Source organism: Musca autumnalis, unplaced genomic scaffold (assembly GCF_047663935.1).
Source record: "Musca autumnalis isolate F117 unplaced genomic scaffold, ASM4766393v1 scaffold_4, whole genome shotgun sequence".
NCBI lineage: Eukaryota > Metazoa > Arthropoda > Insecta > Diptera > Muscidae > Musca > Musca autumnalis.
Window position 1 is genome coordinate 209,505,680 of NW_027411977.1, and position 25,080 is coordinate 209,530,759.

The window sequence follows — 25,080 nt, forward strand, 5'->3', positions numbered from 1 at the left end:
ATGATGAATGTTAACATGACCAAGCAGATTATTTGCCAAAACATTTTTTGTTTTCGCGGACAGGGTTTAAATCGCTACATTTCAATGACCATTCTCAAAATGTTATGTGAAAAGAAGAAAAAGTAACGGTTTTATTTGTTCAAGAATGACTAATTTCAGGTTACATATTAAAGGGTCACAGAAGATTTTTGTAACGAACATGTATTTTAGGCATTCATACGACCGTCGACTTTGTATTCATCTACCGATATAGAAGATCTGACAAGCTGTTATTACAACATTATTTTGTGCCTCTTATGGTGGGTGTGTGTGATTTTATAAAACCTTTTTCAATTTTGTATTTTTTGTTTTAGCTTGACAGTGCTAATTTTTGGCCTTATGAGCTTCTCCCTCAAACTTTTTAACTGATTGCCAAAACAAAAACACCCCTTGGAAATTCATTATTATTAATTTATTATATGGCCTCAAGTGATTTATCTTTGTAAAACAGAAACAGATTCATTGGTCCAGCTAAATAAATTTATTGACTTTCACTGTAAAGCACAGAAGGTTGGTTGGTAGTAGGTAGATATGTAGTTTGATAGGCAGGTTGGCAAGGGAGCACCTAAAATGCGCGACTGGCACACTTCACATTTTGCCACACACAAATATGGAGAGATTTTATGGCAGATTAAACTTTGGGTTATGTACAAATTTTTCATAAGTTTTTTGGTGGTCAACAAAAATAATTATATAAAATTTTGTAATTTATGATTTGGGTTGTTGGATATCAAATTTCATATAGGTTTTGCAAAATTTAAGAAAGGAATTTAATTAAAAACATATTTAAAAGAAGAAATGAAAGATAATATGTTGCTAGATTAGCGTGGTTATTCTTCATTACAACGGTATAATTATATCTTAAAATAATAACAAGGAGTTGGGGAATTTCTTCCACGTTACGACTTGTAGTAATTGTTCAAATGTCATCAGTTCATGGTGAATGGAAATCTCACAAAATATTGTAATTAATTGTATCTTGATATAATAAAATGAAATCAATGAGAATTGGAAATTTTCTTCCACGCTACGATTTGAACTAATTATTCAAATGTCATCAGTTTACGGTGAATGGAAATCTTACACAAGAAAATAAAGATAATATTTCTAGATCACCGGGCGTAATCATTTCAATAGTATAATCACAATTTACCAATGGCAAGTCATCTCTTCATGGCGAAAGAAAACATCAAAAAGGAAAATGTTCTTCTACGTTACGACATGGAGTAACTATTATTCAAATTGCATTAGTTTATGGTATATAACTGCAGAATGAAGGAGAGACACTATGGCAGCCTTATACGGACCCTGACCCTAAAGATTTTTTTTGATTCTGAAGAAACTCCAGAAAAATTAAGAAACGAACAGGTCACTGGTTGATAATTATTCTTTACAAATCTCACTTTAGATACATTACGTCTTCACTAATTTTGCAAACGTTACGACCTGGACTAACTATTATTCAAATTTCATTAGCTTATGATGAATAACTGCAGGGAGAATGAAAGAGATCCTCTACGCCTGCCATATATCGACCCTTGCCCTAAAATGTTTTGTGATACTGGCGAAATTCCAGAACAAAAAATAAAAAAAAAAAACAAACAGGTATCTGGTTGATAATTATTCTTTGAAAATCTCACATTACACAAGAAAATAAAGATAATATTTCTAGATCACCGGGCGTATTCATTTCAATAGCATAATCACAATTTACCAATGGCAAGTAATCTGTTCATGGCGAAAGAAAACATACAAAAGGAAAATGTTCTTCTACGTTATGACTTGGAGCAACTATTATTCAAATTCCATTAGTTTATGGTATATAACTGCAGAATGAAGGAGAGACACTATGGATGCCTTATACGGTTCCTGACCCTAAAGGTTTTTTTTTTGAATCTGAAGAAACTCCAGAAAAAATTTAAGAAACGAACAGTTCACTGGTTGATAATTATTCTTTACAAATATCACTTTAGATACATTACGTCTTCACTAATTCTGCAAACGTTACGACCTGGACTACCTATTATTCAAATTTCATTAGTTTTTGGTGTAAAACTGCGGAAAGAATGAAAGAGACTCTCGAAACTCCAAAAAATTAATAAACGAACAGTTCACTGGTTGATAATTATTCTTTACAAATATCACTTTAGATACATTACGTTTTCACTAATTCTGCAAACGTTACGATCCGGACTAACTATTATTTAAATTTCATTAGTTTTTGGTGTAAAACTGAGGAAAGAATGAAAGTGACCCTCGAAACTAAAGAAAAAATCAAGAAACAAACAGGTATCTGGTTGATAATTATTCTTTAGAAATCTTACTTTAGATACATTACGTCTCCACTAATTCAGCAAACCCATTTATTCCCCAATAAATGTCATTTTCCTCTTTTTAATTGCATCATAAGGCATGACATATTTTGCAATTTGAATGACAAATCTTTTGAAAAATTCCGCCACTATATGACAAATTATTGCTACTACTCCGTCCGTAGGTAGGTAGGTGGTGATTGTTATAAGCGATTTCAATTGCTAAGCTATTAAAGGCATGTGCTGTTTTTTTGCAACCATAAAAATTCAAATTAAACACACATAAAAGTGCTATTCCAATAAGTGTTGGAATTGTATCATGTGGCGAGGACACTGAAATAGTTTCACGAATCAAGTGCAGAATCGAAGAGGAAGAAATAGAGAATAATTATTTTACATATATGCAAATTATAGATAACAACTGAAGGGTGTATGGGCAAAGGCTTAAGAAGAATTGGAAAAAAGGCACTACGGTTGCCCTATACGGACCCTGACCCTAAAGGTTTTTTTGATTCTGAAGATACTCCCGAAAAATTAAGAAACGAACAGGTCACTGGTTGATAATTATTCTTCACAAATCTCAGTTTAGATACATTACGTCTTCACTAATTCTGCAAACGTTACGGCCTGGACTAACTATTATTCAAATTTCATTAGTTTATGATGAATAACTGCAGAAAGAATGAAAGAACTGCAGAAAGAATAAAACGGTTTGTGATTCTGGCGAAATTCCAGAACAAAAATCAAAAAATGAACAGGTATCTGGTTGATAATTATTCTTTGAAAATCTCACATTACATTACGTCTCCACTAATTCAGCAAACCCATTTATTCCCCAATAAATGTCATATTCCTCTTTTTAATTGCATCATAATGTATGACACATTTTACAATTAGAATTTGAATGACAAATCTTTTGAAAAATTCCGCCACTATATGACAATTTATTGCTACTACTCCATCCGTAGGTAGGTAGATGGTGATTGTTATAAGCGATTTCAATTGCTAAGCTATTAAAGGCATGTGCTGTTTTTTGCAACCATAAAAAGTCAAATCAAACACACATAAAAGTGCTATTCCAATAAGTGTTGGAATTGTATCATGTGGCGAGGACACTGAAATAGTTTCACGAATCAAGTGCAAAATCGAAGAGGAGGAAAAAAGAATAATTATTTTACATATATGCAAATTATAGATAGCAACTGAATGTGTATGGCCAAAGGTTTAAGAAGTAACAAAAAAATAATAATAATTACAAAGACTGAAATTCAAATGAATTATTTCCTTGTCATAGAATAAACTATAGACAAGTTTATAGTTGTCACTTGATGTGATCATTATGTGATTTGTTTCACCTGTTTGGAATAATTAAAACAATATAAAAAGTATTTCAGTTGGTAGTAGTAAAGTGTTTTAACAAATGAGTCAATTATTATAATTATTATTTTGTCGGAAAGCGATTATGCACTCAAAGAAAAAACGGGTATTGCCATTGAAATAAGGAAGTGAAGTTGAGGTCGATACAAATTTTAGCAAGGAGGTGATAGGAATTGTCTTAAAATTAATTATACAATTACTTACGATTCATTGGGAATATATCTATAGACATAGAATTTAATTGAATTCAGCAAGACTTACCTGAAATAAGAAATAATAATAACAATAAATTAGTGGTTATAATGCAATTATTCATAAAATATAAAATTGTTTAAATTTTAATTTTATCGGCCGATACTTTTAATTTTTGGCGATTTTTGGTGTTTTATCATAATTAATAAGTCTTTTAATAAGTCTTTTAAGGCAGAGAGGACTATAGTTTCAGATTTCGCCACAAATCCTCATCGCTTTTGTTAGTTTTATATATAAAAACGTAAAAGTCTTTCCTAATTTTATATTGAAAACAATTTAATCACAATCCACTTTATAGAAACTGAGTGCTCTTCCCCAATCTCGGATCGAAATCAAGTTAACCACAGTTGTTAAACCAAAACTTGAATATCTAAGGATACACGAGGACAAGCTGCATTTTGACTTGGGCTAAGATGTAAGAGCTACATATATCTAATCCGTCATCTCCAATTGAAACAAGCTAAGATTGAAATTAAATAATATTGCAACTACAGTTTTCTCAATAATTTAATCTTTCTGTGTAATTTTATTTTTTACGAAGTCTAAAGTAGTAGTTATCGTCTTGGACCAGTAGACCTACATCTACAATAAAAAGGAATAATATTTGAGGGCTACACACGTTCATCTTTATAAGGTAAGAAGTTGTATAGTTGCCAAGAAGAATTTAAATGTTTCTATATATTTTTTATGATTTAGCTCCACAAAAAAGCGTACAGGTGTCTGGTTGATAATTATTCTTAATAAATCTCAGTGCCAGCATATAGTGGATTTGCCGTGAAGCGTCAGACAGTTCTTTATGAAATCTCCATATAACTTTCACTTCTTTTTGTTAGATATCCCATTGCAAGAATTTAAGGATAGATGCAAGAGTAAGCTGCGCCTTGACCCAGGTTAAAGCTGATTTCGTGCCAAGGGAGATAAGGTAAGAAGTTGTATAGTTGCCTAGAAGAATTTATATGTTTCTATATATTTTTTATGATTTAGCTCCAGGAAAAAGCGTACAGGTGTCTGGTTGATAATTATTCTTAATAAATCTAAATGCCAGCATTTAGTGGATTTGCCGTGAAACGTCAGACAGTTCTTTATGAAATCTCCATATAGCTATAATTTCTTTTGGTTAGATATAACATTGCAAGAATCTAAGGATAGATGTGAGCAAGCTGCGCCTTGGCCCAGGTTAAAGCTGGTTGCGTGCCAACGGAGATAAGGTAAGAAGTTGTATAGTTGCCTAGAAGAATTTAAATTTTTTATGATTTAGCTCCAGAAAAAAGGCGTACAGGTATCTGGTTGATAATTATTCTTAATAAATCTCAGTGGCAGCATTTAGTGGATTTGCCGTGAATCGTCAGACAGTTCTTTATGAAATCTCCATATAGCTATAATTTCTTTTTGTTAGATATCCCATTTAAAGAATCTAAGGATAGATGTGAGCTAGATACGTCTTGGCCCAGGTTAAAGCTGGTTTCGTGCCAACGGAGATAAGGTAAGAAGTGGTATAGTTGCCAAGAAAAATTTAACAATTTCTTTATATTTTTTATAATTTAGCTGCAGAAAAAAGCGTACAGGTGACTGGTTGATAATTATTCTTAAGAAATCTCAATGCCCGCATTTAGTGGATTTGCCTTGAAGCGTCAGACAGTTTTTTATGAAATCTCCATATAGTTTTCCTTTCTTTTTGTTAGATATCCCATTGCAAGAATCTAAGGATAGATGTGAGCAAGCTGCGTCTTGGCCCAGGTTAAAGCTGGTTTCATGCCAACGGAGATAAGGTAAGAAGTTGTATAGTTGCCTAGAAGAATTTATATGTTTCTATATATTTGTTATGATTTTATGATACTGATGTAGCTCCAGAAAAAAGCGTACAGGTATCTGGTTGATAATTATTCTTAATAAATCTCAATGCCCGCATTTAGTGGATTTGCCGTGAAGCCGTCAGGTAGTTCTTTATGAAATCTTCATATAGCTATAATTTCTTTTTGTTAGATATAACATTGCAAGAATCTACGGATAGATGTGAGTAAGCTGCGTCTTGGCCCAGTTTGAAGCTGGTTTCGTGCCAACGGAGATAAGGTAAGAAGTTGTATAGTTGCCTAGAAGAATTTATATGTTTCTATATATTTTTTATAATTTAGCTGCAGAAAAAAACGTACAGGTGTCGGGTTGATAATTATTCTTAATAAATCTCAGTGCCAGCTTATAGTGGATTTGCCGCGAAGCGTCAGGCAGTTCTTTATGAAATCTCCATATAACTTTCATTTCTTTTTCTTAGATATAACATTGCATGAATCTAAGGTTAGATGTGAGCAAGGTGCGTCTTGGCCCAGGCTGAAGGTGGTTTCGTGCCAACGGAGAAAAGATAAGAAGTTGTATAGTTGCCTAGAAGAATTTATATGTTTCTATATATTTGTTATGATTTAGCTCCAGAAAAAAGGCGTACAGGTATCTGGTTGATAATTATTCTTAATAAATCTCAATGCCAACATTTAGTGGATTCGCTGTAAAACCATCAGGGAGTTCTTTATGAAATCTCCTTATAGCTATAATTTCTGTTGGTTAGATATCCCATTGCACGAATCTAAGGATAGACGTGAATAAGCAGCGTCTTGGCCCAGGTTAAAGCTGGTTTCGTGCCACGGCAGCAGAATGATAAATGCAGCAACCGCTTTACCTTATGTTAATCAATTTGCATAACAGCAAAGGTGAACTTCTTCTAAATCTCACGAAGGCCAATATAGTTTTGCAATGGAACAGAGCTCAAAAGTAGTCACTCACATCACTTTCACATCCCTATACCACGATATAAGGACCCCGAAAAAAAGTGCACAGGGGACTGGTTGATAATTATTCTTTATGTCAGCATCTAATGTATTAACTGGAAGCCATTATTCATGAAATCTGCATATAGTTTTCGTTTTTGTAAGAAATTCATTAATAAGGACCCCGACATACCCGCCAAAAACGTAGAGAGGCTACTTAGAGAGTTGTGTGGCAAGTCTTGTTCAAAGTTCGATTGGAATATCTCACTTATGAAAGAGATTTGCGCATTCTTATGGGTCACATTTCTATAAAAATGCTAATATTAAAAAAACAATATATAAAATTATTTGCTGAAAGCTTGTGTATTGATTTATGAGCACGTATTTATGAAAAATGATGTTATGCCAAAAAGTTTCTGCTTAGAATGAAAAAAATGCAATAACATACGAGGAGGGTAGAGCAAAAAAGTCAAATTCACCTGAGTTTCGAGGTGGATTGTAAAATCTTAATTTAATTAGATTAAATCACTTTTATTGAAAATATAAAACTCAAAAAAGTCAATTTCTTTCATAGTTAACAACAATTTTTTGTTTTAGGAACAGAGTTCATAATATACAAGAATCTTTACATTGGTAGCACTTTTTGAACACTAGTCATGGTAAGCAAAGTCATATTTTTTTCTGTGCTAGGAACAGCGTTCATAGTATGCCTTAATTTTACAGGTTTGGAATAATATTTAAAATATGCATGAATTATGTTACTCAAAAATGGCAAGGCAGCTGGTACGGATAACATACCCTCGGAACTTCTCAAGTATAGAGCGGAACCCATTGCGCAAACTATCACCCCAATTATAAGAGACGTGTGGAAGACAATGTCTTTCCCAACGAATGGGAAAAATGGCACAATTGTTACAAACCCAAAAAAAGGTGATCTGACCCAGTGTAAAAATTGGCGAGGAATAACATTGTTAAACGCAATTAGCAAGATAATGGCACAACTTATACTACACCGCATATCTCCAGTGCTCGATTCAGTTTTACACGGAAGGAACAGGCGGGTTTTCGCCCTGGTCGATCGTGTGCAGATCACATCAACTCCTTGCGTATAATTATTAAACAGTCTGCTGAATTAAACTCACCTCTGTATCTTGAATTCGTGGACTTCGAGCGAGCTTTTGATACGGTTTACCGGTAAGCCTCCCTCCTAAAATTGTATCCCTAATCAGGGAACTCTATGGAGACGCCAAAAGTTTCGGCCGTTTCAACGGCAAAGAAAGCCTACGCTTCGCAACCAGTAAGGGTGTAAAGCAAGGATGTCTCTTATCCCCTACACTTGTCCTAACACTTCTTGATTCTGTTCTAGAGACAACAAACATCGAGGCCCCCCATGGTATTCGTTGCATTTTTTCCCATAGCTTCGACCACACCAAAACCAAATTGGAATCGCTTAACCGAAATGCCTCAAAAGTTGGTCTAAAAATAAACACCGCAAAGACAAAGCTTATGCGGTTAGGCACAACAAGTCAAACGGCACTCTCAATAAACGGACAAATCATCGAAGACGTAGAACACTTCTGTTACTTAGGTAGCAAGATTACCAAAGAAGGCGGATCAGAAGCAGATATCAGCGATCGTATTAACAAAGCTAGAAATGCGTTCCGATCACTTAATAAAGTCTGGAGGTGTAGTGCCATATCAATCACAACTAAAATTAGGATATTTAACTGTAGTGTCAAATCTATTCTACTGTATGGTTGTACGATTTGGAGTTTTACGCAAGCGATTACTAGAAAGCTCCAAGTATTTATCAATCGGTGCCTACGCCAACTTCTGAGAATATTCTGGCCTAATAAAATATCAAATTCGGATCTACTACTCCGAACCAATTGTAGCCCTGTTGAGGTAGAAATCAGAAGGAGGAAATGGACTTGGTTAGGCCGCAACTTTCGGCGACCACACAGTGACATCGCCAGAACGGATCTACTACTCCGAACCAATTGTAGCCCTGTCGAGGTAGAAATCCGATGGAGGAAATGGACTTGGTTAGGCCACAAATTTCGGCGACCACACAGTGACATCTCCAGAACGGTTCTAGACTGGAATCCGCAAGGAAAATTGCCTAATGTAAATATGGACCTAGTTTAATTTTGTTTGAACTCAAACCATTTGAAATTCAGAGCTGCAAGTGGACTCCACGTGACTTGAAGTCTGGAACACTTGAACATCCAGTAGACCAGACACGGGACCGAACGCAACAATTAGCTAGGGTTCGGGAATGTGTTGAATAGACAGTCGCGTTCAAGTAGCGAATTAGCGTTTGGCTATTGGCGATTAATGAATGGCATTTTTTAAAGATCAAATTCAAAAGTCACTGGAAACCCAGCCATATTCTGCCGAATACTTAAATTAAAATGTTTCTTTTTAGGTTGCTTGTAAGCCGTTGTCTCGCATGGAATTATGTAGTGTGAAGTTAAATTGAAAAAAAAAAATAATATCGAATGCTTAAAACAAGGAAGGCATCTGTTCTTAAGTCCAACGTTGGACGCCACTTAAGTGGTAAAAATGTGGCCAAGATCAACAAAATAACAATTGAGTATTTTATAAATATGTTTCTTTAAGATTAATAAAAAATAACAGTTGATTTTTAAAATAAGAGGAAGAGGTATTTGGTCATAAGTCCTAGCTTGGGCGCCACTTAGGCTAAAAATGTGAACAATATCAACAAAATAACAACTGTGGTTAAAACAAATAATAATTTCCCATTAATAATTTTTATTTGATCTTTAAAATTAAGAAGGTATTTGGTATTAAGTCCCACCTTGGGCGCCAATTAAAATGTTAATACATTGCCAAATTTGATTTTCTTTGCTATTAAAACTCCATATTACAAATATTTAATTTTTAATGGCAATTGAGATTTTCCAATAGGGAAATCCTGGATAGGTGCAGCGTCTTGTGAAGCTTTATTGTGCAATAATATAATTCCAAACCTTCTAAAGTTACCCTCATATTCTTTGTGGCTTAGGAATTCAAGGTACATTTGTACATATGTATGTATGCATATATCTCTATAAAATAAATAAAAAAATACAACTTCGCAAATATTTTGTAATTTATTATGAAATTATTTTTATGGTTGAGTAGAGATTTGAATGTTATCTCAGTGGCAATCATATTTCAGAAAAAAATCAGGAAGCCAAATGCAAACTATAATAAAAGTTATACGAATGAAAAAAAAAACCTTTGAAAATAAAACCCGTAGAATGAACAGCCGCTATGGGATATTTGCAAACAATTCATCATTCTCTAATGTCCAGATAAATAACGTAGAAAAAACAAAAATAGATTTCGCAACATATATATATATGTGGGTACAAACAAGTATTCTTCTAATCTCATTTGTAGCATCTACATTAAAAAACCGCAATAAAAAAGAACACAAGGAACAGAAACAGCAGCAGCGGACACATGCCGAACCCATTAAATGTTGCTGATTCTAGGGGTTTATATGGTACCTTTCGTTTTTTTTTTCTGTGAGTATGAAATACTTGTTGATCCTCAAATCATGACCATGAAATGTGCCAATTTATGCAAATAAATAAAATACAAGGTCTGTTTAAATGGAATTAGTTTGAGAACATAAAGATTTGTTATTTAAGATTGGACTGCCGCCCTTTAGGGGTTTCTTCTTTAAAAAGATCAAATAAAGTAGCTGGAGATGGAGATAAAAACATGATTTAAAATGATAACAGAAATATTGCCACAAATATTCATTTTAGCACATTTTGAAATTATGTGGAAAACGGAACAAAATGAAGGGCAGACAGTCGGTTGCATGGAAAGGAGGAAGATATCATATAAGATATTAGAATCTAGCAGGAGAAAAGGGTATTAGAATCTAGCAGGAGAAAAGGGAAGTTATTATTTGGATGGTTGAGGCATAGAACAGCAAACTGATGTGGGACAATATCGCCATCTCAAAGCTTGTAAGACACTGACGAAATTCCAGAAAAAGAAAACAAAATTAAAAGCGGGCTGGCCTCTGGTTGATAATTATTCTTTTCGTTGGCCTAAAAAGGCCTCTAGTCGTGAATTTTCCAATAAAATATTTGAATGGTCATCTCAAAAGGCCTCTAGACGTGGATTTTCTAAAGAATATTTCAATATTCTCAAAAGGCCTCTAGGCGTGGATTTTCTAAAGAATATTTCAATATTCTCAAAAGGCCTCTAGGCGTGGATTTTCTAAAGAATATTTGGGTGCTTTCAAAGGGACTCTAGGCGTGGATTTTCTAAAGAATATTTGGGTGCTTTCAAAGGGACTCTAGGCGTGGATTTTCTAAAGAATATTTGGGTGCTTTCAAAGGGACTCTAGGCGTGGATTTTCTAAAGAATATTTGGGTGCTTTCAAAGGGACTCTAGGCATGGATTTTCTAAAGAATATTTGGGTGCTTTCAAAGGGACTCTAGGCGTGGATTTTCTAAAGAATATTTGGGTGCTTTCAAAGGGACTCTAGGCGTGGATTTTCTAAAGAATATTTGGGTGCTTTCAAAGGGACTCTAGGCGTGGATTTTCTAAAGAATATTTGGGTGCTTTCAAAGGGACTCTAGGCGTGTTTTTTCTAAAGAATATTTGAATGCTTTCAATAGGCCTCTAGGCGTGGTTTTTCTAAAGAATATTTGAATGCTTTCAAAAGGCCACTAGGCGTGTTTTTTCTAAAGAATATTTGGGTGCTTTCAAAGGGACTCTATGCGTGGATTTTCTAAAGAATATTTGCGTGCTTTCAAAGGGACTCTAGGCGTGGATTTTCTAAAGAATATTTGCGTGCTTTCAAAGGGACTCTAGGCGTGGTTTTTCTAAAGAATATTTGAATGCTTTCAAAAGGCCTCTAGGCGTGGTTTTTCTAAAGAATATTTGAAAGCTTTCAAAAGGCCTCTAGGCGTGGTTTTTCTAAAGAATATTTGAATGCTTTCAAAAGGCCTCTAGGCGTGGTTTTTCTAAAGAATATTTGAATGCTTTCAAAAGGCCTCTAGGCGTGGTTTTTCTAAAGAATATTTGAATGCTTTCAAAAGGCCTCTAGGCGTGGTTTTTCTAAAGAATATTTGAATGCTTTCAAAAGGCCTCTAGGCGTGGTTTTTCTAAAGAATATTTGAATGCTTTCAAAAGGCCTCTAGGCGTGGTTTTTCTAAAGAATATTTGAATGCTTTCAAAAGGCCTCTAGGCGTGGTTTTTCTAAAGAATATTTGAATGCTTTCAAAAGGCCTCTAGGCGTGGTTTTTCTAAAGAATATTTGAATGCTTTCAAAAGGCCTCTAGGCGTGGTTTTTCTAAAGAATATTTGAATGCTTTCAAAAGGCCTCTAGGCGTGGTTTTTCTAAAGAATATTTGAATGCTTTCAAAAGGCCTCTAGGCGTGGTTTTTCTAAAGAATATTTGGGTGCTTTCAAAGGGACTCTAGGCGTGGATTTTCTAAAGAATATTTGGGTGCTTTCAAAGGGACTCTAGGCGTGGATTTTCTAAAGAATATTTGGGTGCTTTCAAAGGGACTCTAGGCGTGGATTTTCTAAAGAATATTTGGGTGCTTTCAAAGGGACTCTAGGCGTGGATTTTCTAAAGAATATTTGGGTGCTTTCAAAGGGACTCTAGGCGTGGATTTTCTAAAGAATATTTGGGTGCTTTCAAAGGGACTCTAGGCGTGGATTTTCTAAAGAATATTTGGGAGCTTTCAAAGGGACTCTAGGCGTGGATTTTCTAAAGAATATTTGGGTGCTTTCAAAGGGACTCTAGGCGTGGATTTTCTAAAGAATATTTGGGTGCTTTCAAAGGGACTCTAGGCGTGGATTTTCTAAAGAATATTTGGGTGCTTTCAAAGGGACTCTAGGCGTGGATTTTCTAAAGAATATTTGGGTGCTTTCGAAGGGACTCTAGGCGTGGATTTTCTAAAGAATATTTGGGTGCTTTCAAAGGGACTCTAGGCGTGGATTTTCTAAAGAATATTTGGGTGCTTTCAAAGGGACTCTAGGCGTGGATTTTCTAAAGAATATTTGGGTGCTTTCAAAGGGACTCTAGGCGTGGATTTTCTAAAGAATATTTCGATGCTTCCAAAAGGACTCTAGGCGTGGATTTTCTAAAGAATATTTCGATGCTTCCAAAAGGACTCTAGACGTGGTTTTTCTGAAGACAATATCGTTGCCTAAAAGCTTGTAAAATACTTACGTAACTCCAGAAAAAAGACAAAAGCGAACATGTATCTGGTTGATAATTATTCTCTACAAAATTTCATTGTCACCATTTGATGGATTAACTGTAAAACACCAGGCAATACTTTATGAAAAATGTCCATAAAGTTTTTTTTTGAAAATCTCATTATAGCGTATCGCCACATATCCTTCTTATCTCATGCATATCAATCTTTATTGGCTATTCTTCTTGACTGTAATTTATTACAACAATGAAATATTATTTCAAAATCTTTTCCATTCATTCTTAACGATTTGTTGCGATACTCGAATGCGTTAAACGTGCATAAAATTTCATTGTTTATAGAAAATTGTATAGAAAAAAAAAAAAAAACAACAACAAATACAAAATAGAGAGTGCATATTTACAGTTGTAAGTAAATGCCTAGGTAGGTAGGTAACCAGGTACATGCATAGTTGCTGGCTAGAGTTAGGGGTACAGGTATTGTACCAGTTTGTAATGGTTTACTATTGGTATTTTTATATGAAATACATGCTGGACCTCTACTACCTCTCTTGGTCGCTTGCTTGGTGTCCAGTCAACATTTGCTTCTGTTTGTTTTTTGTTGTTTTTATTGTTATTTATTTTGTGGCTTGTAATGCAGTATCTTTAAACAATGGAACAATACACATTCAGTAATAACAAATATTTATGTTTATTTTTTTTTAAAGAAAATATGTTGGAAATGAACTGCAACTAGATGCCGAACTAGAAGTAGATTCAATAACGGGTTGCATCATTAAACGAGAACATTAGGCATCTGAAGAAGATTTTCAATATAAAAATCCAAAAATCCCAACAAGAAGTAAATTCACAATCTAATTGCTTAAAGAAACGAGAGCATTTGAAATCTACAGAAGATTTTCAATATAAAAATTAATTTAAATTAGTTCACAAACTATTTCTCAAGTCATATTCTGAAATAGTTTTGCATTTGCTCTTCTCCTGGTAAAAAAAAAAATCCAATATTTTTTTCAGCATCTGAATCTGTTTCTTATTCTTTATCTTTTAATTAAAAATGCAAATTTTTTATTTTGACTCCTTCCAGTCAAATAAACTTCCAAAAAATATGTTTCTTTACAATGTGTTCGTTTGATTAATATTTCAAAGCTTGGGGTAAAATACAAAACAACTTAATACAAAGAACAAGAGTTTCTTTTTGTTTTGGTTAAAACAACAAACAAAATTTAATCGTTTCAAAAAAGTGGTGGTGTTGTGTTCCGGCAGTTGTGGTTTAAGATGTTGGCATGTAGTTTGTTTTAAAGATATAAATCAAAATTCTTGAGACAGGATCATTAACTTTGAGTGCTTTTTTGGAAAGAAATAAAAAAACAGAATCCAAAACTTTGGTGTTTGAAAAAAATGCATCCCTCTCCTGATGTCAGCCAGTATCTTATTTGCCTCACATTTGAAAAAAAACTTCATCTTCAGAGATTTTCACCTAATATTTTGAATTTATGTAAAAATTATGCACATGAATTTGATGACTGCATTTGCAGCCAATCCGGCGGCTTGCCTTCTCCTAGTGCTTTGGCACCTTCCAGTCGAAGTGATGACATTCAAAATAATGCTGGAATCAGCAGCGACTGACTGCTGCATGCATACATTAACATTTTGCCAACGATCAAATTGCCAAAATTGAAATATTAAACTATGAATTTTGGGTTTAGGTAATTTTTTCTTTTTTTCGGAAATTCTTTTGAGCTCAAATAATAATAATGAAGTCATGAAATTTTTTTTTGGGGTTTAAGAGGAATTCATAAATGTTTTTTTTATTTATGAATTCCATTATTATACAAAAAAAAAAAAACAAACATTTTAAGAGGAATATTATAGTGAAAAGTTTAGAGCAAATATTTTTAGACGTTGGGCGCCATTTTAGATATTAAAAATTGCTTCGATTTTCTAAAAAATATTTCCATGGTCTCCAAAGTTGTCTAGGCGTGGATTTACTAAAGAATATTTCGCTGCTCACAAAAGGCCTCTAGGCGTGGATTTTATAAAGAATATTTCGCTGCTCACAAAAGGCCTCTAGGCGTGGATTTTCTAAAGAATATTTCGCTGGACACAAAAGGCCTCTAGGCGTGGATTTTCTAAAGAATATTTCGCTGGACACAAAAGGCCTCTAGGCGTGGATTTTCTAAAGAATATTTCGCTGCTCACAAAAGGCCTCTAGGCGTGGATTTTCTAAAGAATATTTCGCTGCTCACAAAAGGCCTCTAGGCGTGAATTTTCTAAAGAATATTTCGCTGGTCACAAAAGGCCTCTAGGCGTGGATTTTCTAAAGAATATTTCGCTGGTAACAAAAGGCCTCTAGGCGTGGATTTTCTAAAGAATATTTCGCTGATAACAAAAGGCCTCTAGGCGTGGATTTTCTAAAGAATATTTCGCTGGTAACAAAAGGCCTCTAGGCGTGGATTTTCTAAAGAATATTTCGCTGATAACAAAAGGCCTCCAGGCGTGAATTTTCTAAAGAATATTTCGCTGCTCACAAAAGGCCTCTAGGCGTGGATTTTCTAAAGAATATTTCGCTGGTCACAAAATTCCTCTAGGCGTGGATTTTCTAAAGAATATTTCGCTGCTCACAAAAGGCCTCTAGGCGTGGATTTTCTAAAGAATATTTCGCTGGTCACAAAATTCCTCTAGGCGTGGATTTTCTAAAGAATATTTCGCTGGTCACAAAATTCCTCTAGGCGTAGATTTTCTAAAGAATATTTCGCTGGTCACAAAATTCCTCTAGGCGTAGATTTTCTAAAGAATATTTCGCTGCTCACAAAAGGCCCCTACACGCAGAGAAAAAAATATGTTTGATCCAACAATATTCCAAGAGCAAAATATGTATTGTTAACATATTGTTGGATTCCTCATGTAGTATTGTAAATCCAAAAATAGTTTGTGTCAACTGAACAATATTTCTCTCTTTTCTTCGAAAATTTGTTTCTCTTCTCTCGCTATTCGATGCCGTGTTGAAAAATCAATTTTGGTGAGTTGTGGTGTGTTTGTATGACATGCTGCCTTTACCTTTGTTTTTGTGTGTATGTACTTGTGAGACTCTTGTTTTTATTTGTTTCTGTTTTGTTTCATTCTTCTTTCCTTTTCATGTTTGTTATGGTGTTTAATTATTCCTTATGTTGTGGTGGGTTCTTGTGGCTTTTTGTTTGTCTTTGTTGTCAGCCAATGCAGCAAACCATGTATTGTGTTCATCAATGATTGCAATATTATACGCGACATTTATATCCAAGTTATGCGAAAAGTGTATATGAGAAGTATATGCACTCAAATCAAAAATTTTTGGGCTGGTTTTCTGTATTGACAATACTTTTTGTAAACAAAATTAGATTATGATAGTTCCTACAATCGGTATTGTTAACGATTTTAACAATATTGCGGAAATTCGAAAGTTGTTTTTGTTTTCTATGTTTGGAACAAAAGATGGTATTTTTGGATTTGGATTACAATGTTTGAACAAAACAAATACATTTTTGGAACCAAAACATATATTTTTGTTCCAACAAAAGCGAAAAATATTTTTTCTGTGCGTGTAGGCGTGGATTTTCTAAAGAATATTTCGCTGGTCACAAAATGCCTCTAGGCGTGGATTTTCTAAAGAATATTTCGCTGATTTCAAAAGGCCTCTAGGCGTGGATTTTCTAAAGAATATTTCGCTGGTCACAAAAGGGTCTAGGCGTGGATTTTCTAAAGAACATTTAGATGGCCAAAAAAGGCCTCTAGGCGTGGATTTTCTAAAGAACATTTAGATGGCCAAAAAAGGCCTCTAGGCGTGGATTTTCTAAAGAATATTTCGCTGCTCACAAAAGGCCTCTAGGCGTGGATTTTCTAAAGAATATTTCGCTGCTCACAAAAGGCCTCTAGGCGTGGATTTTCTAAAGAATATTTCGCTGCTCACAAAAGGCCTCTTGGCATGGATTTTCTAAAGAATTTTTCGATATTCTCAAAAGGCCTCTAGGCATGGATTTTCTAAAGAATTTTTCGATATTCTCAAAAGGCCTCTGGGCGTGGATTTTCATAAGAATATTTCGATGATTTCAAAAGGCCTCTAGGCATGGATTTTCTAAATTAGAAACCATATATTAACAAAAATTTCTGCAAATGGCGCCCAACGTTTTTTCCTCAAAATTTTAAAATGACGCCCAGCTTGGACTTGTGTCTGTCCATATCCGATTGATTAATTAATTCAATAAATTCTTGTAGGGCATTTTTTTGGGTCATTGGATTTTTTTTTGGAAAGCCGCTGCTCAAAAGCCGGGTACAAAGGGTATCAAATCCAAGTCTGGGTTGGTCTTTGTCTAAATGGTGAACTACACACATATTAGCAACAATTTCTGTAAACGGCGCCCAACGTTTAACATGAAAAATAAATTCTTTAAATTCATCATAACGTTGGGCACCGTTTACAGAAATTGTTTTAAATAGATAGTTCACCATTTATACACAAATACAAGTTGGGCGCCACTTGTACTTTTTTTTACGGCGAGGACTAAAAACACATTTATTTCATAGAAAAATATGCCAATTTAAGGCGGCAACAACTAAGAATTTTAAACAAAAACCTTTTCGAATTCTATATTAAGTACAGTGTGCACCAACACAGACAAAATGCGTTCCACAATAGAGATAAGGCAACTATGATTTGTCAGCAAAGCCGCTAGGGAAAATCCCGCAAAACGAGTTACGAGTTCAACAACTTTTACCAAAAACGTTCCAAAACACTTCTTCTTATCAATGAAATGAATTATCCTCTTTTTACTACGAGTAAATAAGTCTTTAACTACCGTTTGGTTTGAAAATTATTTGCTTCAACTAATATTGGAAAATTTGTTCAGAAATTTCAAAAACCACTTCATCTTGTGGCTGTCACTGTAACTGTCTCCGTATGTGTCAACATCAAATAAATATGCATCAATTACAAATGTGTGCCGCGTCCATGCCATGGACTACCTTCTGCTGCTGCCGATCCTGTTGATCGGACAATATGGTCGCCAGCCAATATGTAAAGGCTGAGTTTTGTTTGGGCCAAATTTTCAATGTGGGGAATTTGGTAGATCGAGCGGACAACTTTGTTTGGTAATATTTCATAGGTGCTCTCCAAATAGGTAATAAGGAGGGAGAGAAAAATGTCTATAAAGCAGAAAGTGCAGCAGAAATTTTCCCATTTTTTGTTTTTGTCTTTAGCAACTTTATGGCGGCATGAGTTTTATTGGCGTTGGTTGTTTCGCTGGCTACAACGATGCGGTCTATGCGCTTGAAGTTAATAAATTAAACGATTTGTTAGACGGACATTTTGAATTATTTGACAGTTTGTGGTGAGTCGTACGATTAGCAAGGACTTAAGGCAGGGTATGATGTATGGGAGGGAAGAGAGGTTTCATATTGGCCAAGTAGTGCTGCATCTGGGCTGTGCTGCACGCTCATTCATTTGTCCGTCTGTCTGGTCTGGTCATTGAGGTTTACTCATTCATTGATTGTGGAGTTTAGTTGTTTGTCACACATGGCCATGTTGGGCTTGCTTTGCTGCTGGACCCCAAGTTGTGGTTATACTGCCTGCCTGTCACATGGTGATGGTGTTGTTGTTGGTGGTTTGGTTTGGGATTGTAGCACTGGTGGAATTTTATTTCTTTATAAATTGCCATTTAAATGTAATTAAGTTGTAATATTTTGTCCATAGCATGTGTGTGCTCGAGCGGTTGTTTTCTTTGCCCAAAAAGGCTAAACGTTGTCAACAACCAAGCCCAGGTTTTCGAGGCATCATAAACTAAAAATTGTCACCAACATCATCATCATCCGTTTCAATAAAAGTGTTGAAGTGTGTTGGCACTTGTCACCAAGTTAGAAAGACACAGAGAGAGAGAGGGAGTTAATTGAAAAAAGAATTTAAGGTATGCGATGTGACTGCCGAGTTAATTTCCAATTCCAATGAGGTGGAAAATTGTCCAAGCCCACTAAATCATTAAGTGTTATGGACACCCTGAGTAATTTTCTATGCTTTGTCTGCTTTTGTTTGACTTGGAGATTGATGGGAAAGTTATTGTTGACTTAATTAATTGTTAACAACTTTTATTGTTGTTTGAAATATGAGTTGTGATAGCGGAATTGATTTCATAGAGACAGGGAGTGTAGAAGAGTTAATGTTCACAGTGATTGGAGAAGAAAATAAAATTTTTTGGCCTTCTGGAAGATTTCAGGTGCTGCAGATACCAAATTGTGTTTTTGTCATAGAGAATCTAAAGAGGTCCATACCCTATGTTACATTATTATTAGTTTCTTTCATGGTTCGGCATTAAAGATCGACAATCCTTTTGAAGGACAACCCAATTTTCTCCTTTAATCTGTACTACATTCATCATAATTCCATAATATTTTTCAACTTCCCTATAAGTGATGGCGACTTCCTTATTTACATATCTTTTTACAAAACATATTCATGTAATTTTTCCCAGAAGCTAATGAATGACATTCTTCTTCGCCTTGATACTAAAAAAATGAGTGATCGGCTTTCGAAATATGACAAGCAGGCGATGTATGAAAAAAACTAAAGGAGAACACACGCATATGGCATTAAATTGTTGCAACATAATTTTTTCTCAGCTATGTCTGCCGTCCTTTCTATATGCATGGGCTTTTTTATGAAACATCTGTTGTTACTTTTTGGTACATCATCATCATGCAAAGAAGTCAAAGAGTCATAGCCACCGTGTGAACGACAATAATGCATAACTATCAAAATATATTTTTTTGTTTATATAAAACAAATTATGAAAGAATTAAAACAGTGACTGGAGGCAATTGTGTGAGGTACTGTACAAATAGTGGGCCTCAAAATTGAGTAATTTTTCCAAATGGAATAATTTTGAAGTCAATTGTGTGATGAACTATACAAACAAGGGGTCTAGAAATTTAAATTTATTTGGGTTTTTCAATGGTAATTGTGTTATGTACTGTACAAACACTGAGTCTCGAAATGATGCAATTGTTTCGAATTAAATTCATTTTAATTTTCTAAGACAAGCTCGAAAATTATGGGCATTTAATCGAACAAAACCTTTCTACAACAATAAAAGTTTATGGCGCCCAACGTGGGGTTATGACAATAAATATGGATATTAAGGTATTAACAAAATGGGATGTGATGAATTGCACATACAAGGGGTCTAGAAATGGAGACATTCCACCAATTTAAATTTATTTGTGGGGTTTGGATGGTAATTGTGGTATGTACTGTACAAACAGTGAGTCTCGAAATTATGCAATTGTTTCACATTAAATTCAATTTAATTTTCTAAGACAAGCTAGCCAAAATAAATCAAAATTATGGGCATTTAATCGAACAAAAATTTTCTACAATAGTAGAAGTTTATGGCGCCCAACGTGGGGTTATGACAATAAATATGGATATTCTGGTATTAACAAAATTTATTGACATATTTGTCGTTTACCAAAATATTTGCAAGAAAATAAATTACTTTTATACTAAGTATTTCAGGGAATCATGACAAGTGGCGCCCAACTTGGGATTTTGATTTGAAATATGGATTTTAAGTTATTTAAAGAGTTTTTGTGGACCATTATTATTTTTGCCAAAAGTATTTGCAAGAAAATTTAAATTATTTATACACTGAATACTTAAGCATTTCATGACTAATGGCGCCCAATGTGGGGTTATGAAAAGCAATATGAATATTCAAGCTAAGAAAAAATCAGCTAAATTATTTTTTACCAAAATATTTGCAGGAACATCAATTAATTATACTCTAGGTATTTAGGGAGTTTTTGGCAAATGGCGCCCAACGTGAGTTTATTATACAAATTATGGTAGTTTAACACTTGAATAATTTAATAATAATAATTTAATAATTTTTTATGGAACATTATTATTTTTACCAAAATATTTGCAAATAAATGAATAATTCTACACTAGATACTCTGGTAGTGCTTGACTAAGGGCGCCCAATGTGGGGTCATTACTTGAAATATGGATATTCAAGTATTGAAAGAATTTCATAAAGCTAGTTTATTTTTACCAAAATATTTGTAAGTAAATCGATAAATTTTGAACTATGTATTGAGGGCTTTATTGGCAGATGGCGCCCAACGTGGAGTTATAATGCGAATTGTAAATAATAAAAACATTTTATGGAACATTATTTTTTTTCCAAAATATTTCATGCAAATTAATTGTAAATTGTAAACTCAAGATCCCAAGTATTTCAGCGGATCATGACAAGTGGCGCCCAACTTGGGATTTTGATTTAAAATATGGATGTTAAGTTATTTAAAGAATTTTTGTGGACAATTATTATTTTTGCCAAAAATATTTGCAAGAAAGTTTAATTTAATTATACCCTAAATGCTTAGGCATTTCTTGAATAATGGCGCCCAACGTGGGTTATGAAAAGCAATATAAATATTCAAGCTAAAAAAAAAATCAGCTAGATTATTTTTTTTCCAAAATGTTTGCAGGAACATCATTTAATTATACTCTAGGTAGTCAAAACGTTTTTGGCAAATGGCGCCCAACGTGGGTTTATAATACAAATTATGGTAGTTCAAGTGTTTAAATATTTTTTATGGAACAATATTTTTTCCCAATATATTTGCAAATAAATTATTAATTCTACACTAGATACTCTGGTAGTGCTTGACTAATGGCGCCCAATGTGGGGTCATTACTCGAAATATGGATATTCAAGTATTGAAAGAATTTCATAAAGCTAGTTTATTTTTACCAAAATATTTGTAAGTAAATCGATAAATTTTGAACTATGTATTCAGGGCTTTATTTGCAGGTGGCGCCCAACGTGGAGTTATAATGCGAATTGTAAATAATAAAAAATGTTTTATGGAATATTATTATTTTCCCCAAAACATTTCATGCAAATTTATTATAAATTGGAAACTCAAGAGCCCAAGTATTTCAGCGGATCATGACAAGTGGCGCCCAAATTGGGATTTTGATTTGAAATATGAATGTTAAGTTATTTAAAGAATTTTTGTGGACCATTATTATTTTTGCCAAAAATATTTGCAAGAAAATTTAAATTTATTATAGCCTAATGCTTAGGCATTTCTTGACTAATGGCGCCCAACGTGGGGTTATGAAAAGCAAAATGCATATTCAAGCTAAAAAAATCAGCTAGATTATTTTTTTACCAAAATGTTTGCAGGAACATCAATTAATTATACTTTAGGTATTTAGGGAGTTTTTGGCAAATGGCGCCCAACGTGGGTTTATAAAACAAATTATGGTAGTTCAAGTGTTTAAATAATTTTTTATGGAAGATTATTATTTTTACCAAAACATCTGCAAATAAATTATTAATTCTACACTAGATACTCAGGTGGTGCTTGACTAATGGCGCCCAATGTGGGGTCATTACTCGAAATATGGATATTCAAGTATTGAAAGAATTTCATACCAAAATATTTGCAAGAAAATCGATAAATTTTTAACTAAGTATTCAGGGCTTTGTTGGCAGATGGCGCCCAACATGGTGTTATAAAGCGATTTATAAATAAGAATAAAAGCTTTTTATGGAACATTATTATTTTGTGGGGTTATTACTTGAAATATAGATATTCAAGTATTAAAACAAACAATTTGGGGTATATTTTTTCCAAAATATTTACAAAAAAATCAATTTAGGGGATTATTGGCAAATGGCGCCCAATGTTGGGTAAAGATGCAAAATATGAATGTACAAATATTAAAAGAATTTGTTTGTGGAACTTTTCCATTTTTACCAAAAATATTTGCAAAAAATTAAAATTATTTTATTATCATTTCTTGACTAATGGCGCCCAACGTGTGGTTATGGCTTGAAATATGCATATAAAGGTACTAAAAGAATTTTTTATTATTGCAAAAATATTTGCAAGACAATGAACTATTTCTGCACACAAAATACTCCGACTTTTGCCATGACTAATGGCGCCCAACGTGGGGTTATCATTTTAAATATGAATATTCATGTATGCAGAATTTATTAAGAAGAAAAATTTACTGAGTTACTTTTTAGCTAAATGTATTAATTCTATATTAGAAATTCAGGGGTTATTGGTAAATGGCGCCCAACGTGGGGTTGTAATACGAAATATGGATTTTAGAATATTTAAATAACTTTTTTAAGGAACCTTCTTATTTTTAACCAAATATTTGCAAGTAAATTAAATTAATTAATTACTTAATGGCGCCCAAAGTGAGGTTACCACTCGAAATATGGGTACTAAAGTACAAAAAAAATATTGAGGAAGAACATTTATTGAACAATATATTTTACCAAAATATTTTCAAGAAAAATAATAAATTACATACTGGATATTAAGGGGTATTGGTAAATGGCGCCCAACGTGGGGTTATGATACGAAATATGGATATTGAAATATTTAAAGAATTTTTGTGGAACATTATTTTTTTTTTTTGCCAAAATATTTGCCAGAAATTGAAGAATGGAATTCAGGGTAAATGCTATTGATAAATGGCGCCCAACGAGGGTTTATGATACGAAGTATGGATGTTGAAGTGACTAAAGATTGTTTTTGTCTAACATTATTATTTGTGACAAAATATTTCCAAGAAAATAAATTAATTTTATACTGGTCATCAGGGGATTATTGGGAAATGGCGCCCAACATGGGGTTGAGATACGAAATATGGTTTTTAAAAATATTTGAATAACTTTTTTTAAGGAACCTTCTTATTTTTGACCAAGTATTTGCAAGTAAATTTATTACACACTAAATACTTAGACATTTTTGGTTTAATGGCGTCCAAAGTAGGGTTACCCCTCGAAATATGGACATTAAAATACAACAAAAAAAATATATAGAGAAAGAACATTTATTGAACTAGATATTTTACCAAAATATTTTCAAGAAAACTAATTAATTCTATACTAGAAATTAATTTTGGTTAATGGCGCCCAACGTGGGGTTATGGTACGAAATATGGATATTGAAATATTTTAAGAATTGTTGTGGAACATTATTTTTGCCACAAATATTTGCAAGAAAATTTAATTAAAATTAATTCTATACCAAATATTCGGACATTGATTCAATATTGGCGCCCAACGGGGGGTTATCACTCGAAATATTACCAAAATATATTTTCAAGAAAATCAATTAATTCTAAATAAGGTATTCAGTTACGAGTAGTAAATGTAAACGAATTTTGTTTCGAATTCTCTTAAAGAAATGGGACATTAATTAATTAATTTATTATTTATTTTATGTATTATTTATTTTTTAATCCAATCTAAGGGGCCATGGAAAATTGTACTTACAATTTTTATGTGAACTTAGAAGTTTGTTGCCTTGGAACTTACCTAGAAAGAATAGAAAAATAAAATAAAAATTTAGTAATCGCTATTGGAAAAAAATTAGTAAAATTCAATTATATGAATTAAATAAGAAAATATCCAGCGGGCGGGATTCTTTATAAAAAATCGATAGATCCTTAGAGAACATTTCTGAAACTCACACATTAAAATGAGTCCTTCTTGTTGCAATTCTATTGCATTTGAACTCTCTACCTAATCTTAAATGAATTCTAAGCCGTTTATATGGATGTTTTTAGTTAGTTTTTAGTGGCGCCCAACGTGGGGTATGATACCAAATCCGGAACTTCAAATATTTAACGAATTTCTATTGAAGATTTTTATTTTTGCCACAAAATATTAGCATGAAAATCAATTAATTTTATGCATTTTATGACTAATGGCGCCCAACGTGGGGTTATGACGTGAAATATGGTTATATAAAACAAAAAATCCAGTGGGCGGGATTCTTTATAAAATCAATCGAACCATAAAGAAAGTACCCGAATCTCACACATTAATACGAGTTGTTCTTGTTGGAAGTCGCCTTTAACCTTACCAGGTTTGGGTAAGGTAACCTTATTAACGATGATGCGTCATCTCACCTACATCTACCTTTCCTTATAATAATCTTGCATTTGCGGATGTTTGTTCTAAGTGACATTAACTAAAGTGACAGTTCCTATTTATCAATGGGTTGGTTGGTATGGCGGCAGCGTGTGTGTGGTTAACAGAATGCGTTTAAACTCATTAAAACACTTTGGGATGTTTAA

The 25,080-nt window shown here is 33.6% G+C and overlaps 1 protein-coding gene across 11 annotated transcripts in view; it reads right to left on the reverse strand.

Annotated features, from left to right (window-relative positions):
- Positions 1-25,080, reverse strand: part of rols (zinc-RING finger and ankyrin repeat domain-containing protein rolling pebbles) — a 256,019-nt gene that overhangs the window by 151,394 nt on the left and 79,545 nt on the right. For 4 of the 11 annotated variants that reach the window (XM_073983119.1, XM_073983122.1, XM_073983121.1 and 1 more), the window contains exon 3: positions 24,275-24,316. The exons of the other annotated variants lie outside the window; for them this stretch is intronic. In XM_073983119.1, coding sequence (XP_073839220.1) covers positions 24,275-24,316 — 42 coding nt within the window. The remainder of the gene's footprint in view (positions 1-24,274; positions 24,317-25,080) is intronic. 11 annotated transcript variants of the gene reach the window in all.